This window comes from Dendrobates tinctorius, unplaced genomic scaffold (assembly GCF_039654945.1).
Source record: "Dendrobates tinctorius isolate UK_male_01 unplaced genomic scaffold, ASM3965494v1 ptg000128l, whole genome shotgun sequence".
Taxonomy (NCBI): domain Eukaryota; kingdom Metazoa; phylum Chordata; class Amphibia; order Anura; family Dendrobatidae; genus Dendrobates; species Dendrobates tinctorius.
Genome location: NW_027361796.1, coordinates 1,266,968 through 1,283,073, shown reverse-complemented (window position 1 = coordinate 1,283,073; position 16,106 = coordinate 1,266,968). Strand labels below are relative to the sequence as shown.

The 16,106-nt window shown below is 46.1% G+C and overlaps 1 protein-coding gene across 3 annotated transcripts in view; it reads left to right on the top strand.

The window, feature by feature from the left end:
- Positions 1-3,933, top strand: part of PUM3 (pumilio RNA binding family member 3) — a 151,888-nt gene extending 147,955 nt beyond the window's left edge. For all 3 annotated transcript variants that reach the window (XM_073542610.1, XM_073542609.1, XM_073542611.1), the window contains exons 17-18: positions 303-393; positions 3,702-3,933. In XM_073542610.1, coding sequence (XP_073398711.1) covers positions 303-393; positions 3,702-3,834 — 224 coding nt within the window. In that variant the 3' untranslated portion in view covers positions 3,835-3,933. The remainder of the gene's footprint in view (positions 1-302; positions 394-3,701) is intronic.
- The last annotated feature ends 12,173 nt before the right edge of the window (positions 3,934-16,106 follow it).

Here is a 16,106-nt window from a genome sequence, read left to right as displayed (position 1 = left end):
TTAGGGACAGCAATATATCCTCCAATATGCACATCGGGTTTAATCGTGCATTTCCATAAGTGGTGCTTAAGTATCCATGTTCGACAAATAAATAAAAAAGCACCTTTAGAGCGTCACTTGAGACGCAAAACGGCCACAGTGGCAAGTTTTGTGAGGAGGGAGCCGTGCTTACCCCAAAGGTCATGGAATTTTTATTTTTATGGAATAAAATGTATTGGTGTGTGTGCCCTGCCTATTCTTGGACTTTTTATATACTCATGTTTTTTCAAAGTAACTGTATTTTTTAATTTTATTTTTATCAGCATCTTTTGCTAGAACATTGATAGAACACGTCAGCATCAAGAACCTCAGCACTTGGGCAAAAGTAAACCGAGGAGCCATAGTCCTTTGCTGGTAAGAGCGCCACCTAGAGCGTTATAGACGTAACATTTCCTTTTACCTGTAACATACTTATATGTCTCTTACTGCCTTTAAAAGGGTTGTGCAGGCTTGTGATGAAAGTCTGCAGTCAGTCTATGATTGCAGAACTCTGAATCCTGTCTGCGTGTCCTGTGCATGCTGTCAGGATTCTTAAATATTGTTTGTGATGGTGGGTTGTAATTGTGAGTCTTATACTTGCAGTCATGTGCTGACTAGTGTTTGTCTCTCAATAGAAGTGAACTGAGAGGGGCTAAGCACATGTAGTAAGAATGTGAGCGATGCAAATCACATACATACGGGCAAAGAGACAGCCCGCTCACAGTGCAGTGTACGGATTCTCCGGTATTGTCAGTTTCATACTACACTTGGATGACGCCCTTAAGTACTTCCTAGTAGTGATGAGGGAACGTGCTCGAATAAGGTGTTATCAGAGTATGCTCATGTCTTAACAAACAGGCAATCCCTACATGTGTTGCAACTGTCTAACAACCTTGAGATATGCAGCTGCGGGGACTAAAAAAATATTATTTGAGCATGCCGAAGACTCTTGATTATCACCCGAGCATGCTCCGATAACACCTTTTCCTAGCATGTTCGCTCATTACTACACTTTTACATGGCAAAAGCTTTCTAAAGGTATGCAAGAAAACCTTGGTCAGTGGAGACTTTGTGCATTGACCCCCCCACCAGTGTCAACAACAAAGGAGCAATATCACCCAAGAACGCTGTCCTCAAGACTGAAGATGAGCTCCACAAAATTTCTGAGCCCGTGTTAAGGCTTGGATGAGAAGAAGAGTTTCTTTCTACTAATTTTAACAAACACTGGGGGTCACTGCACCAATTAAAACTTTTGACACTTCTTTATGAGATATGAACGTTTTGTAAAAGTTCAAATCCCACCTTAAAGTGCACCTGTCACCTGTTTTGGCCGCTATACGATGCGGCCGCTGCCTTTCAGGGCTTATCTACAGCATTATATAATGCTGTAGATAAGCCCCCGATCTGACCTGCAAGTGAAGAAAAATAAGTTTTATTATACTCACCCGGCGGGGGGAGCGGTCCGATCCGATGGGTGTCCCAGGTCCGGGTCCGGCGCCTCCCATCTTCTTGCAATACCGCCCTCCTGCTTTCTTCTTCGCTCCCGGAATCGCACTTCTGCACAGGCATGCTTCTCTGCCCTGTTGAGGGCAGAAAAAAGTGCTGTAGTGCACTGGCGCTGGGAGCCTCTGACTTTTCCTGGTGCCTGTGCACTGCAGTACTTTGTTCTGCACTCAACAGGGCAGAGAAGTATGCCTGTGCAGAAGTGTGATGCCAGGAGTGAGGAAGCAAGCAGGAGGGCAGCATCACAAGAAGATGTGAGGCGCCAACCTCGGACCTGCGACACCAATCGGACCGAACCGCCAGTCTCCCGGGGGAGTATAATGAATCTTATTTTTCATATCTTTCAAGTCGGACCGGGGGCTTATCAAAGATTTATAGAATGCTGTAGGTAAGCCCTGAAAGGCAGTGGCTGCATCTTATAGCGGCCAGAACAGGTGGCAGGTTCCCTTTAAATAATTATATTATAATTTGGGGGAAAATTGAATAATCAAATTTGAGGTGGCAATGGACAAATCTCCGTTTTAGAAGCCGGTTTGGGGGGAAAAAAAAGTAGCCTGCAGGAAAGTTTGGTGCGCTGCTATTAGAAAATTGAGACACTACATTGGTCTATGGTCACAAAATACAAATTCCTTTTCCATTGTGATCTGAAATAGATCTTTATGGATTCACATGTTATTTTATACTTGTATTTATCTTACTTTACTAAGTTGTCTACTGATATTGGGCTACATGAGAACTGGAAAGGTGGGGCATAACAATTAAAGTAATTAATAATTAATCAAAATGTTTTCAGACTTTTTGTGGTGTCATCCATTGTGGTCATTGCTTATTTTATATTGCAGCATTTTACCATCGCTGGTACTGACCTTTTGGTGAAGAAATGATTGGGAATACTGTATTTAGTGGGCTAGTAAACAAAATTTGAGGCAGATTTAGTCATCTCCGTTTTAATCTTCTCTTTAGTCCTTATTCACAAATCTTTATCTTGCATTATTATTTGTGAGCCAAAATCAGAAATGGATCCTACCGAGTAAAACCATAAGGGCGCAGTCAGATGGCCGTATAAATCGGACCAAGATGGGGTCACAATGCACAGACTGATTGGTGGCTCTTCCAACCCGAGCGTGACGACTGCATAGACACATGCTCTGATCGGGAAACCTGGGTGCCTACCTGTTCACTGCAGTCCAACCTCAGTCCGATTTATACAGCAGTGTGACTGTGGCCTACCGTAGGTTCACACCTGTTCTGTGTTTATCCACGCTTTCTTTTGGCTTACGAATGCCGTTTACATGTGGGCAAGGCCTTCGTGTCAGGGAAGACGTACCTTTTAGACAGATACGTGTGTTTGAAGAACTTCAATTGCGGATTGAAATTTTCTAGAAATGACCTCAAAAATTCAGGGCAGCAAATGGAGGAATATATGTTTGATGAATAGTAGAGCTGAGAAAAATAAAAGAAAGCTTTTGCTTCGTCTATGTATTTGCTTAATGTTTTCCAACTTTTGTTAGTTCTTCTACTTTGTGATTTTAATCGCTGCCCTTTTTCACCCATTCATCATGTGTGGTACGGAGAAGGTCACAAACCACGCTAATTCCAGCTCCTTTGAGACCCTGCACTATTCACCTCTCTAATCCTCATTAGGAATGGCTGGCTTAGTTTTGCGAGACAACTGACCTAGGAGAAATGGATCTGGCTCTCGCAGCACCGCTAGGAAACCCAGAAAGTTGACTTGTAATGAAGCACAGCTCAGCGTGAGCATTCTAGCCTTTGTTCGGTGACTCGCTCATTGTAATCACCTAGCCCTCTTCTGTACATTGTTAGGCAGCAGTCATTAGCGCAGTTCCTGGTGGCCTTCGCTTATTGTTTAGCTGGTTACAGGCACTCAATAGCACCGTGTTCTATGGAGCATTATGGTACAAAGTCATTATTCGGTCGGGATTACAAGGTTTAAATATTTTAATGTTTTTCATCATTGCACAGTGGTTAGTCTCGCTGCTGTTTTGGTTTGTAAATTAAAAGGGGTATTACTGCTTCGAGCATGTGCTAGTGGGAAACAGTTTAGCTATTTTGTTTTTGCAGAAAAACATATAGAATAAATACAACATGTTAAGTTCATTTTTAATGTTTGCCTTGATTTTGCGCATATTTTTCTGATTTTTGTATTTATTTTTTTATAGCCTTTTACAGAGTTCGCATGAAGAAATTGCTGCCCAAGTTAAAAATGGACTCAAGGGCGTTGTGACCAAACCAAAAGACTCCAAAAACATGAAAGCAATCGAAGCTTTAATAGAAAACTTAAATTCTCCCTAGTTTCAACAGTTTGGACAAATGACGACCTCTGTATTATCTGTATTCTTGGGAAAGACTTGTCAAAATGTTTTATATTTATAAATCTAACTCCTTTACAAATGTTGTTTTCTGTCATTTATTTAATTGTTTTCAAGCTACTAAATATATGATTTCATGTGGTAAACTAATTATATGGGTTTTCTAGGGGTTTAACAAGAATGAATAATGTTGTGAGGACTGTGACATTTCAAGAAATATTTCCTGCTATGTCAAGACTGAAGAAACGTAAAGAATGTCTTATCCTTTGATAAGGAGACATTGATTAAAGATTTCAAAATTTTTAACGCATATACATTTTCATTTTGGTTAATCGTTTAGACACCATTTTTATTCTCAGGGCAATCCCCTTTTAAATAGATACTGAATGAAAATTTTCCTATTTGGTTGGTCCTTTATTTTTAAAGTGGAAATGCACATTAGGGTGCTTTCACTTTGCGCTTATCTTCCCGTTCGTGGATCCCGTCAGGGTTCTCAAATGTGCGCTCTGCCTTACATCATTTTCAGGCGTATTCGCCCACTTGAGGTTGACACCCAGACTGCCTACTACGTCTTGGTGTCCACCTCCATTAGGCATATACGCTCGAAAATGATGCATGACTGAGCGGTGCCATTATAGTCTATGGCCCCATCTGCGCATACATCCGAATCCCGTCTTGCGGGGGGCGATGGGTTAGCACTGAAGCCCCGACGAGCCTTAACAAACGTAAAAATATGCACAATGTGACAGCACCCTTACAAGATGTTGCCATGACTGCTGATCATCATATGGGTGCATCCTCTCCCTAGTGATGATTTTGTGGCTGGAATGGGGAAGAAGTTCGTGCGTGTTTAATTTAACCAGATCCTTCGTTCTTTAGGGAAATAAGCCACCACCAGTGGTCCCATGCTGCTACCCATTTCCCCTATCACACTTGAGAGCAACATATTTGGGGCGTTTTGAAGTTGTTGTCGGCCAACAGCTATCGGAGGTGTATGGGCAGTTTTAAAAACTTCCTCTGGTAAGAAGTTGAAATGTTCTGTACCTCTATAAGACAGGCAGACATCCATAGGAAGTGGAGTTTTTCAGTGGCTCCCCTCACTGGTTCCTTTTGACCATACTGTCTGTCTGAAAAGACTAATAGTCTCAAGTTTTTGCTCATCAGATTGATTATGATTTTGTCCCATTGCATTTTCCACTCAATGTTAAATATCCACCACTTAATCTGCATGGAAGTAGGAAACTGTGGCCTTATATCATTGGAGTTCAATATGCATTTATGAGAGGAGTACCGAGAGCAAGTAAAAGCCATGCACTGAGAGTATGATGGTTGAATGAGAAATCCTTGCCTGCAGCCGAGCGATCACACTGCTATAGAAGCCAAAGTTCATATTTTTAATCTGCTATGTATGGCAAAAGATTAATTAGAACCAGACCTTCTCATCAGTCATTTTAATTTCCAGATGTAGCTCCGTGCCAGTGATTCGGCCAAGGAGTAAGAAGAGACGTGATTAGCCGCATATATGGGTTCTTACCAGATATGGTCGATTAAATATATTACACAGAGACATTGTTTCTGCTTAGTACTTTTAATTTTAGGTTCTTTACAAGAACTACAAACTGGCAATTTTCTGTAAACCAGAATTACAATGGCGCTTCTCAGTCTAACAATACAAACTATATACATTATTTCAAAAATCTCAGACTTGTTGAGGCTGGTGCATTCACTGTGAAGATCGGTGCCAGAATGGCTACGTAATTTTGATACTGAAATGAGCATTTTAGGAGTTCAGCAAAAAAGGAGAACCTTCATGAGTCCAAGTGTGTTCAGACTCTGTGCATCCCGTCCGACTGACAACAGTAACAGGAGGAGGGACAATCGAAAGCTTGTCATACATCAGGCGACATTGGCTGATATTACGTTTAAAGTGAATCTGTCAGCTTGATTTCACATCCATTTTTGGGTATGTAGTCCAAGTCCAGCTATAACTTTACATGACCAATCTGTTTCTCCATTCGTGCAAAATCAGCATTTGTAGATCTGAAGCCTCGGTAACTCCAGTTCTATCTATTCCCCGTCCAGCGCCACCTCCTGCTGCTTGACAGACTGCCTCTGTTGTGTGACTTCAGGCAAAGGAATAGTCATGCAGAAGGAGACTGCGCTGGCTGGGAAATGCTGGAGTGACACAGGCTTCAGATCTTTAAATAGCTCTTCAGTCTCTTTTACATGTCAATTTAAATGCTCATTTCTGAGAATGTAAAGGTAATACTGGACTTGTCTTTGAAAGAGCTAAATGTGCGTATAAGTTGATAGTGTGCATATACAGTGGGGACAATAATTATTTGATAAACTGCTGTTTTTGCAAGTTTTCCCACCTACAAAGAATGGAGAGGTCTGTAATTTTTATTGTAGGTACATTTCACCTGTGAAAGACAATCTAAAAATAGAAAATCACATTGTATGATTTTTACATAATTAAGGCTAGTTTCACACTAGCGTTTTTTGCGCTGCACCTCGTGCGCATACCAAACGCATGCAAAAGACGCATCATGCATTTTGCATGCCTTTGCTGTCTTTTGCGCATGCGATTTAACCAGTTTTTCACCATGTTACATAAAAAACGCATACGCTAACGTGCACATGCGTTTTTTTGAGACAGATCGGACGGACCAAAAATGCAACAGGTTGCGTCCGGTGCATCTAGGCGCACACTACAAAAAACCGCATGCGCACGAAAATGCATACAAACTCATGCACGAGGCGCAGCGCTAAAAAACGCAAGTGTGAAACCAGCCTAAATTGCACTTTTGCGTACATACATATTTGAGACAATAGATAAACAGAATTTAATATTCAGTATAGAAACCTTTGTTTGCAATTACAGAAGTCAGACATTTCCTGTAGTTCTTCACCAAGTTTGCACCCCATGCAGCAGGGATTTTGGCCCACTCCTCCATACAGATCTCTAGATCTTTCTAGTTTGGGGGCTGTCTCTGGGCAACATTGAGTTTCCGCTCCCTCCAAATATTTTCTATTGGGTTCAGGTCTAGAGTCTGGCTAGGCCACTCCAGGCCAGGACCTTGAAATGCTTCTTACAGAGTCATTCCTAAGTGTCCCTGGCTGCATGTTTCGGGTCATTGTCATGCTCGAAGACCCAGCCATGACCCAATTTCAGTGCTCTTACTGAGGGAAGGAGGTTGTTGTCCAAAATCACGATGCATGACCCCATCCATTCTCCCTTGAATATGATGCAGTTGTCCTGTCCCTTTTGCATGAAAGCACCTCCAAAGTATGATTTCCCCCACCATGCTTCATGGTTGGGACAGTGTTCTTGAGGTTGTACTCCTTCCTACAAACATGGCAAGTGGAGTTGATACCAAAAAGTTCTATTTTGGTCTCATCTAACCACATGACCTTCTCCCATGCTGCCTCAGGATCATCCTGATGGTCATTGGCAAACTTCAAATGGGCCTGGACATGTGCTAGCATATGCCGGGGGACCTTGCACATGCCCTGCAGGATTTGGATCCATGGCTGTCTAGAGTTACTAACGGTAATGTTCAAGACTGTACTCCCAGCTCTCTTCAGTTCATTGATCAGGTTCTCCCATGTAGTAATGGGCTGATTTCTAACCTTTCTCAGAATCCTCCCTACCCCCAAGAGGCAAGATCTTGCATGGAGCCCCAGGCTGAGGAAGATTGACAGTCATCTTGTGTTTCTTCCATTTTCTAATAATTGTGCCAGCAGTTGTTGCCTTCTCACCAAGCTGCTTCCCTGTTGTCCTGTAGCCCATCTCAGCCTTGGGCAGGTCTACAATTTTGTTCCTGGTGTCCTTAGACAGCTCTTTGGTCTTGACCATGGTGGAGAGGTTGGAGTGTGATTGAGTGTGTGGACGGGTATCTTTTAATACTGGTAACTAGTCCAGACAGGTGCAATTCATGCAGTTAATGAGTGCAGAGTAGGAGGGCTTCAGAAAAAAAAGTCTGAGAGACCCAGAATTCTTGCCGGTGGGTAGGTGATCAAATACTTATGCAATAAAATGCAATTTAATTATTGAAAAATCATACAATGTGATTTTCTGTTTATTATTAGGTTCCATCTCTCACAGTTGTAGTGTACCTACGATGAAAATTATAGACCTCTCCATTTTTTGCAGATGGGAAAACTTGCAAAATCTGTAGTGTATCAAATACTTATTTTCCCCACTGAAAATAGTTTGGTTAGAGGAAGATTCACTTAAAATGTTCAAAAAGGTTTGTTCGGCTATTTTCCATGGACTTTTCACAATAAGGCCAGCCTCAACTGGTCTGAGAGAGTCTAAAATACACAGTAAAATAAAAGCTTATGGTCGCCTCCTTTACCAGTGCTTTACCAGTGATGTCTGCATCAGGTCTCCCAATGCTCACATGTTTTCATGTCAGGAGACTGCTAATTGGCTGCAGCTGTAATGTGCTTGTCACTTTTATATACTTCAGGGTTACGAACCTTGAAGCAGTTAATAGTGAATAAGGGCCCCGTCACACATAGCGACTCACCAGCGATCCCGACAACGATCTCAACTTGTCAGGATCGCTGGTGAGTCGCTACATGATCACTGGTGAGCTGTCAAACAGGCAGCTTCACCAGCGACGCAGAGTGCGTGGTGTCGCTGTGTACGTTCGTTACCATCGCGCTGATGCAGGGAGCTGGTAACTAAGGTACACATCGGGTTTCTAAGCAGCGTGCGTCACTTAGAAACCCGATGTGTACCTTGGTTACCTGCTCCCTGCATCAGCGTGCTGGTAACTAAGGTACACAGGGTTTCTAAGCACAGCGCGCTGCTTAGAAACCCTGCGTTTACCTTAGTTACCAGCGCGCTGATCACTGGTCTCCCGCCTGTCACACGCAGCGATGCATGCTGGCCAGCGGGAGACCAGCGATCAAAAAAATGTCCAGAGCTTTCCAACAACGATCAACGATACCGGCAGAGGGGGGCCGGTCGCTGATAGGTGTCACACAAAGCGATCTCGCTGGTGAAATCGCTGTTGCGTCACAAAACTTGTGACTCCACAGCGATCTCGCTAGTGAGATCGCTGTGTGTGACGGGGGCTTTAAACTGCACATTTGCACATCAAGGTCGTTTTGACTTTTGTGAGCATTATGTTCATTCAAAATGGCGCCTCTTCTGGCTGAATATGCCTGAAAAAGATAAACAGGCACATAGCCTAAAGCCCTTTTACAATTGACTGATTTATCTGATGAAAATTTGTGTGAACTTCAATTGACCACTTCACCACCTGGCTACTTCATTTCCTTTCTGCGGATATCCCTACTATCATCATGGGCGACTTCAACATCCCCATTGACACTTCCCTCTCAGCTTCCACTAAACTTCTATCTCTCACTTCCTCCTTCGGCCTCACTCAATGGTCTTCTACAGCCACCCACAAAGATGGCCACACACTTGACCTCATCTTCACCCGCCTCTGCTCCCTATCCTCTCTAACTCACCTCTTCCTCTCTCTGACCACAACCTTCTCACATTCTCTTCCCTCTCCACTCCATGTCTACAATCCCCACCCCACAAACTCTCACACCCTCGCAAAAATCTTAAACACCTTGACCTACACTCATTCTCTGAATCCCTCCTCCCTCTCACAGATATAAGTTCCTTACACAATGCGGATGACGCTGCTGCTCTATATAACACCACAATAGCTGCAGCTTTGGAATCTGCTGCCCCACTTACACATACCAAAGCTCGCAAAATCAACAGACAGCCCTGGCACACCAGCCTGACCAAAGAACTGAGGCGAGCTTCCAGGGCTGCTGAGCGCAGATGGAAAAGATCCCACTCCAACGAGCACTTCATCGCATTCAAACAGTCACTACTTTCAAGACCACACTCGCCACAGCTAAACAAACCTACTTCTCATCTCCTCCCTGTCTCACAACCCTAAACAGTTATTCAACACCTTCAATTCTCTCCTCCGTCCCCCAGCACCTCCTCCCTCCCCACTCATCTCAGCTGAAGACTTTGCCTCATTTTTCAAGCAGAAGATTGATAACATCAGAGACAGTTTTGGTCAACAACCCCCAGAGCCCCTCCTCCTGACTTCCCAGCCCTCCACCTCCAAAACCAACTTCTCCACCATCACAGAAGATCGACTCTCCACTCTACTCTCAAGAGCACATCTCACCACCTGTGCACTTGACCTGATCCCATCCCACTTCATCCCAAACCTCACCAGTCTTCATCTCAACCCTAACCCATCTCTTCAACCTATCACTATCATCTGGTGTTTTCCCCTCAAGCTTTAAACATGCCTCCATCACACCTATCCTCAAAAAATATCACTTCTCCCCTATGCCTCCAAGCTACTGGAACAACACTTCTACCTTGAACTGTCCTCCCATCTCTCTTCTTGCTCCCTCTTCGATCGCTTACAATCTGGCTTCCGGTCACACCACTCCACTGAAACTGCCCTTACTAAGGTCACCAATGACCTCTTAACTGCCAAGAGCAAGCGACACTACTCTGTCCTCCTCCTGGACCTGTCTGCTGCCTTTGACACAGTGGACCATTCCCTATTATTACAGACCCTCTCATCCCTTGGCATCACAGACTTGGCCCTATCCTGGATCTCATCATACCTAACAGACCGGACATTCAGCGTCTCCCACTCACACACCACCTCCTCACTTCGCCCCCTATCTGTCGGAGTCCCACAAGGTTCAGTCCTAGGACCCCTGCTCTTCTCCATTTAAACCTTTGGCCTGGGACAGCTCATAGAATCTCATGGCTTTCAGTATCATCTCTATGCTGACGACACACAGATCTACATCTCTGGACCAGATATCACCTCCCTACTGACCAGAATCCCTCAATGTCTGTCCACTATTTCATCCTTCTCCGCTAGATTTCTGAAACTTAACATGGACAAAACAGAATTCATCATCTTTCCCCCATCTCACGTGACCCCCCCCCCCCCAACGAACCTATCCATTAAAGTAAATAGCTGCCCACTCTCCCCAGTCCCATAAGCTCGCTGCCTCGGGGTAATCCTTGACGCTGATCTCTCCTTCAAACCACATATCCAAGCCCTTTCCACTTCCTGCCGACTTCAACTCAAAAATATTTCACGAATCCGTTCATTCCTCAACCAAAAATCTGCAAAAACCCTAGTCCATGCCCTCATTATCTCTCGCCTTGACTACTGCAACCTCCTGCTCTGTGGCCTCCCCTCGAACACACTCGCACCCCTCCAATCTATTCTAAACTCTGCTGCCCGACTAATCCACCTGTCCCCCCGCTATTCCCCACCTTCTCCCCTCTGTCAATCCCTTCACTGGCTCCCCATTGCCCAGAGACTCCAGTACAAAACCCTAACCATGACATACATAGCCATCCACAACCTGTCTCCTCCATACATCTGTGACCTCATCTTCCGGTACTTTCCTGCACGCAACCTCCGATCATCACAAGATCTTCTCTACTCCCCTCTTATCTCCTCTTCCCACAATCGCATACAAGATTTCTCTCGTGCATCACCCCTACTCTGGAACGCTCTACCACAACATATCAGACTCTCACCTACCATCGAAACCTTCAAAAAGAGCCTGAAGACCCACCTCTTCCAAAAAGCCTATAACCTGCAGTAACCACCGAATGACCAAACCGCTGCATGACCAGCTCTACCCTCGCCTACTGTATTATCACCCATCCCTTGTAGATTGTGAGCCCTCGCGGGCAGGGTCCTCTCTCCTCCTGTACCAGTTATGAATTGTATTGTTTAACATTATTATACTTGTTTTTATTATGTATACCCCTCCTCACATGTAAAGCGCCATTGAATAAATGGCGCTATAACAATAAATAATTATCAACAGTTGGTTCTAGGTTTTTGTTATTGGATCAAATAAGATCTCCAGTATGGAGTAAGAGACAATACATTAAAAAGGAGAACTAAAATGAATAACAAAAGAGGTTGTAGAACGAATGAAGCATCTGGGCACACAATATACACAAAAACCTAATCTGTGGTCAAAGATACTGACCTAAATTCATGATGAGGTGTACTGCCACCTCCCTACACTCTGATTCGCGTTTCACACCTGCTTCCTCAGTGAGTGGTGCTTTTGATGCTTTCTATCTCCCCATTTGTGATTTCCAAGATGTAGTTCTAATGGGTGTAGGGAAGGTGTACTGACGGACGAACCTGTCTGTAATAGGAAGGCAAAGGGTGTAAGGCAGTGTAGGAGTGAGAGATGGAAAACAGCTGTAGATAAAGAGAACGAAGCGTAGTGTTGGGGGTTTGACCATTAGAGGGCAGTGGAGAGTTGTAGGGTTGTACGTTAGGACTGATCACCAGCCATTGGCTAAGAAAAACCGTTGAGTCATGGGGGGGTGGAGTTACCAGAGCAGAAGGTGATAAAAGGCAGATGGAAGTTTTCTGGAAGAGTCAGTCAGCGAAGGGAGCACAGGAAACAAGAAGCACGGCTGAGGAAAAAGGAAGTTCCTGAGAGGACTGACAGTTGTGCCACTTACGGGGGGTGGCCCTGACAGGATTAGCCGCAGACAGAGACAGCAGAGGCCGCAGACAGCAAAGAGAGGCCGCAGACAGAGACAGCCTGGGGTACCACTAAACCGAACGGACTCGGACTGGTGAAACGCTGTGGTGGTAGGCCTAGGGCAGCCACAGTGACAGAGCCGCGAGGGACGTCCATTTGTCAATGAAAGAAAGTGAAGGTACCTGGGCCTGTGTACGAAGTCAAGCAGCTACTGTGTGTAGCTGAGAGAATCGTCGAGCAGCTGCTGTGTGCGGCTGTGGAGAGTGATGAGAAGCTGCTGTGTGCGGCTGTGGAGATTGACAAGCAGCTGCTCTGTGCGGCTGTAGGGATTGTCGAGCAGCCGCTGAGGGAGGCTGCGAAGTTTGTCACGCATCTGTTGACTGATTAATAAAGAAGACCTGTTGGACACGATCCTGTCTCTGTCTCAAGTCTGTCTGTGCCCAGTAATGGACCACCGCCCCGGTCGGTTGCCCCCTCACCTTACCTACATTTGGCGTAGTGGGCAGGATCTTCACAGCAAATACAACATCTTCAGCGGTAAGCCTGCCTTGAAGATTCAAAGGACCCAAGCTGAACTGGTTGAAGATCTTTTCCTGTGGATTACAAACTGAACTGTGAATTGCTGGATTTCTGCAGGTGGATCTGGAGCAAAAAAAAAAAAAGGCCTTGTTAAAAAATGGCTGTGGTGATTTGGCGCCAAAAAGCACAGGAGTTTGCAGCCACCTTGGACTACCAGGAACAGCTGCTAGAGGAGCTGTTGCCGACCGTCCATGCAGAGTCATCGGGCCTGGTGGCTGGCCCTGCCGGGACGGCGGGGTGAAGAACATCGGCTGCTGGAGGAGCTGCGGGATGGAGTGTCGGGTGCCAGGAAAGGTGAGCGTTACTCTGGCTCAGCCGGCGGCACCGCAGGCAGGCCCCGCCCCCATGCCCCGTGTACAAGACAGGGCCCTGACACCGGCCTCCCCGCCTGACCTCCCGTTCTTCAGGACCTCGGCCCTGGATGACTTTGTGGCTCCTGTCAGCGAACCTGAGCCGCCCCGCCCAGCGGCACCTTGTTCCGTGTCGCCGACACGGAACTGACCTGTGGCCGCCCCTGCCGCGCTCCATCTTCCAGCGGTGGCCTATCCATCGGGGGCTGCTGCCATTTCGGCCCCTGCTGCGGCCTGCTCCGCGGCCTACCCGCCGATGCCTGTGGCTGCCTCTGTCCCATCCGTGACTCTGGTTGCGGCCTGCTCCCCAATGTTCGCAGCCGCCTTTGCCCCATTCTTGACCCCGACTGCGGCCCGCCCACTGGACCCTCCGCCCAGGATGCTGAAATTATTGAGCAGAAGGAGGCCAAAGAGCGGGAGGTGTGGGCACTGTTACACGAGAAGGAAGAGGCAGCTATGACTACCCCTCAATTATATGGGCGACTTGTGCATATTAACACCGCAAAAGGCTATGGGTTCATCCGGGACCTCGCCACTGGCCACAAACACTACCTCAATGTGACTCCCATCAGACATGGACGGGCTCTGCAGGATGGTGACCCGATCTCCTATTACAACGAATACTGCCCCTGTGGCTGTTATGCAGTAGCAGTCATCACCTACCCTGAAGGGTATGAGCCTCCATAAAAAGAGACAAGGACTCCTCCGTCTTGGGCATCAGGGACACTCGAGGCCCAGAACATTTCAAGCATCCCTGGGACTTCACGGCTGTGGCATTCCCTGATGATTGGCGAAACATCGGCCGCCAGGAGGTTGCCCGGAGTGTCCTTCTAAATGGACTGCCGGGACTGTTGTGCGCTGTTGCATGACTTAGGGACAGTTTGAAGTCCTCAATTGGGTAATAAGTGCCCACTCTTGGTGTAGCGGGTATGCATACAGGGGAGTACTCTCTTCAAAGGAAGGGGGAGCATCAATGTTCATAATATTTATGTTTTGGTTAAAAGGAAAAATGTTATGCCTTTAAAAAAAAAAAAATTAATTAACTTTGAAAGAATTAAGCATGGCATAAAGCTATAGATGGTTTTGAAGATGTTATGCTTTGAAAAGTGCTAAATGGAAAATTTACAGAGTGATAGCCTAGTATGGTTAGAAGTAAGCATAAGATGCATAGTTAAAAAAAAAAACTGTGTTTAGTATATTTAGCCAAGTTTGAAATGTTGAAGTGTTGTCTAAAAAAAAAAAAATGTTCAACAGGTCCCGGGTACTGCGAGTAAAGAGGAAAACGCCGACCATGACTGAAATTGACGGGGTAGAAGAGACAGATGGAATCAGAGCAGACAACAGTCCCTAAGCCAGACCCCGAGTACCAGACGTAAACCCCAGAAGGTTAGGAGGACGTTGACGATGACCTGGTAGGTCAGGGCCTCGGTAATGACGTTAAGAGGGTGACAGAAGGGGAGAGCAGTGGGAGGTACACATCCGTAGAGTAGTCCGGATGGACCTAACCCAACCTGAAGGAATTGTCATGGTGGCGTATGCGCTGGCGAGTGAGCCGTGAGCTTCTCAGAGCATGATTGCTCCCGGTTTGGTTCAGTCCCCCGTGTATCGCGGGCCTGGCTCAACAACCGGTCCGACAAAAGAAGGTGGGAAAGTTTCAGAACAGAAAAGAGGGAGACCAGATTGTCGAGGACAATAATGGATAAAGGAAGGAGAGTGTAGGGAAGGTGGACTGACGGACGAACCTGTCTGTAATAGGAAGGCAAAGGGTGTAAGGCAGTGTAGGAGTGAGAGATGGAAAACAGCTGTAGATAAAGAGAATGTAGTGCTGGGGTTTGACTATTAGAGGGCAGTGGAGAGTTGGAGGGTTGTAGGTTAGGACTGAACACCAGCAATTGGCTAAGAAAAACCATTGAGTCATGGGGGTGGAGTTACCAGAGCAGAAGGTGATAAAAGGAGCACGGCTGAGGAAAAAGGAAGTTCCTGAGAGGACTGACAGTTGTGCCAGATACAGGGGGTGGCCCTGACAGAATTAGCCGCAGAGGCCGCAGACAGAGACAGCATGGGGTACCACTAAACCGAACGGACTCGGACTGTTGAAAAGCTGTGGTGGTAGGCCTAGGGCAGCCACAGTGACAGAGCCGCGAGGGACGTCCATTTGTCAAAGAAAGAAAGTGAAGGTACCCGGGCCTGTGTGCGAAGTCAAGCAGCTACTGTGTGTAGCTGAGAGAATCGTCGAGCAGCTGCTGTGTGCGGCTGTGGAGAGTGACGAGCAGCTGCTGTGTGCAGCTGTGGAGATTGACAAGCAGCTGCTGTGTGCATCTGTACGGATTGTCAAGCAGCCGCTGAGGGAGACTGCGAAGTTTGTCACACAGCTGTTGACTGATTAATAAAGAAGACCTGTTGGACACGATCCTGTTTCTGTCTCAAGTCTGTCTGCGGCCAGTAACGGACCACCCCCCCGGTCGGTTGCCCCCCAAACCTTACCTACATGGGCACTACTGACACCATGTATATTATAACATTATTAGAATCTAGTACTTATAGTTGACCACATTATTGGCTGATAACACCAATGGAAAATTCATATTGATGAGCGAACGTGCTCTGTGATACGCTATCACTCAAGTATCGTGCTGCTTGTACGTGCTTACCAGGTCGTATCATTGTCGGGATCGCTGGTGCGTCGCTAAGTGTAACGGTACCCTAAGACTAGGGAGGAACAGAGAGTCGCAGGAGCAGAGAGAGTGGCAGTATCCAGTCTGTAGACAGGGATAAG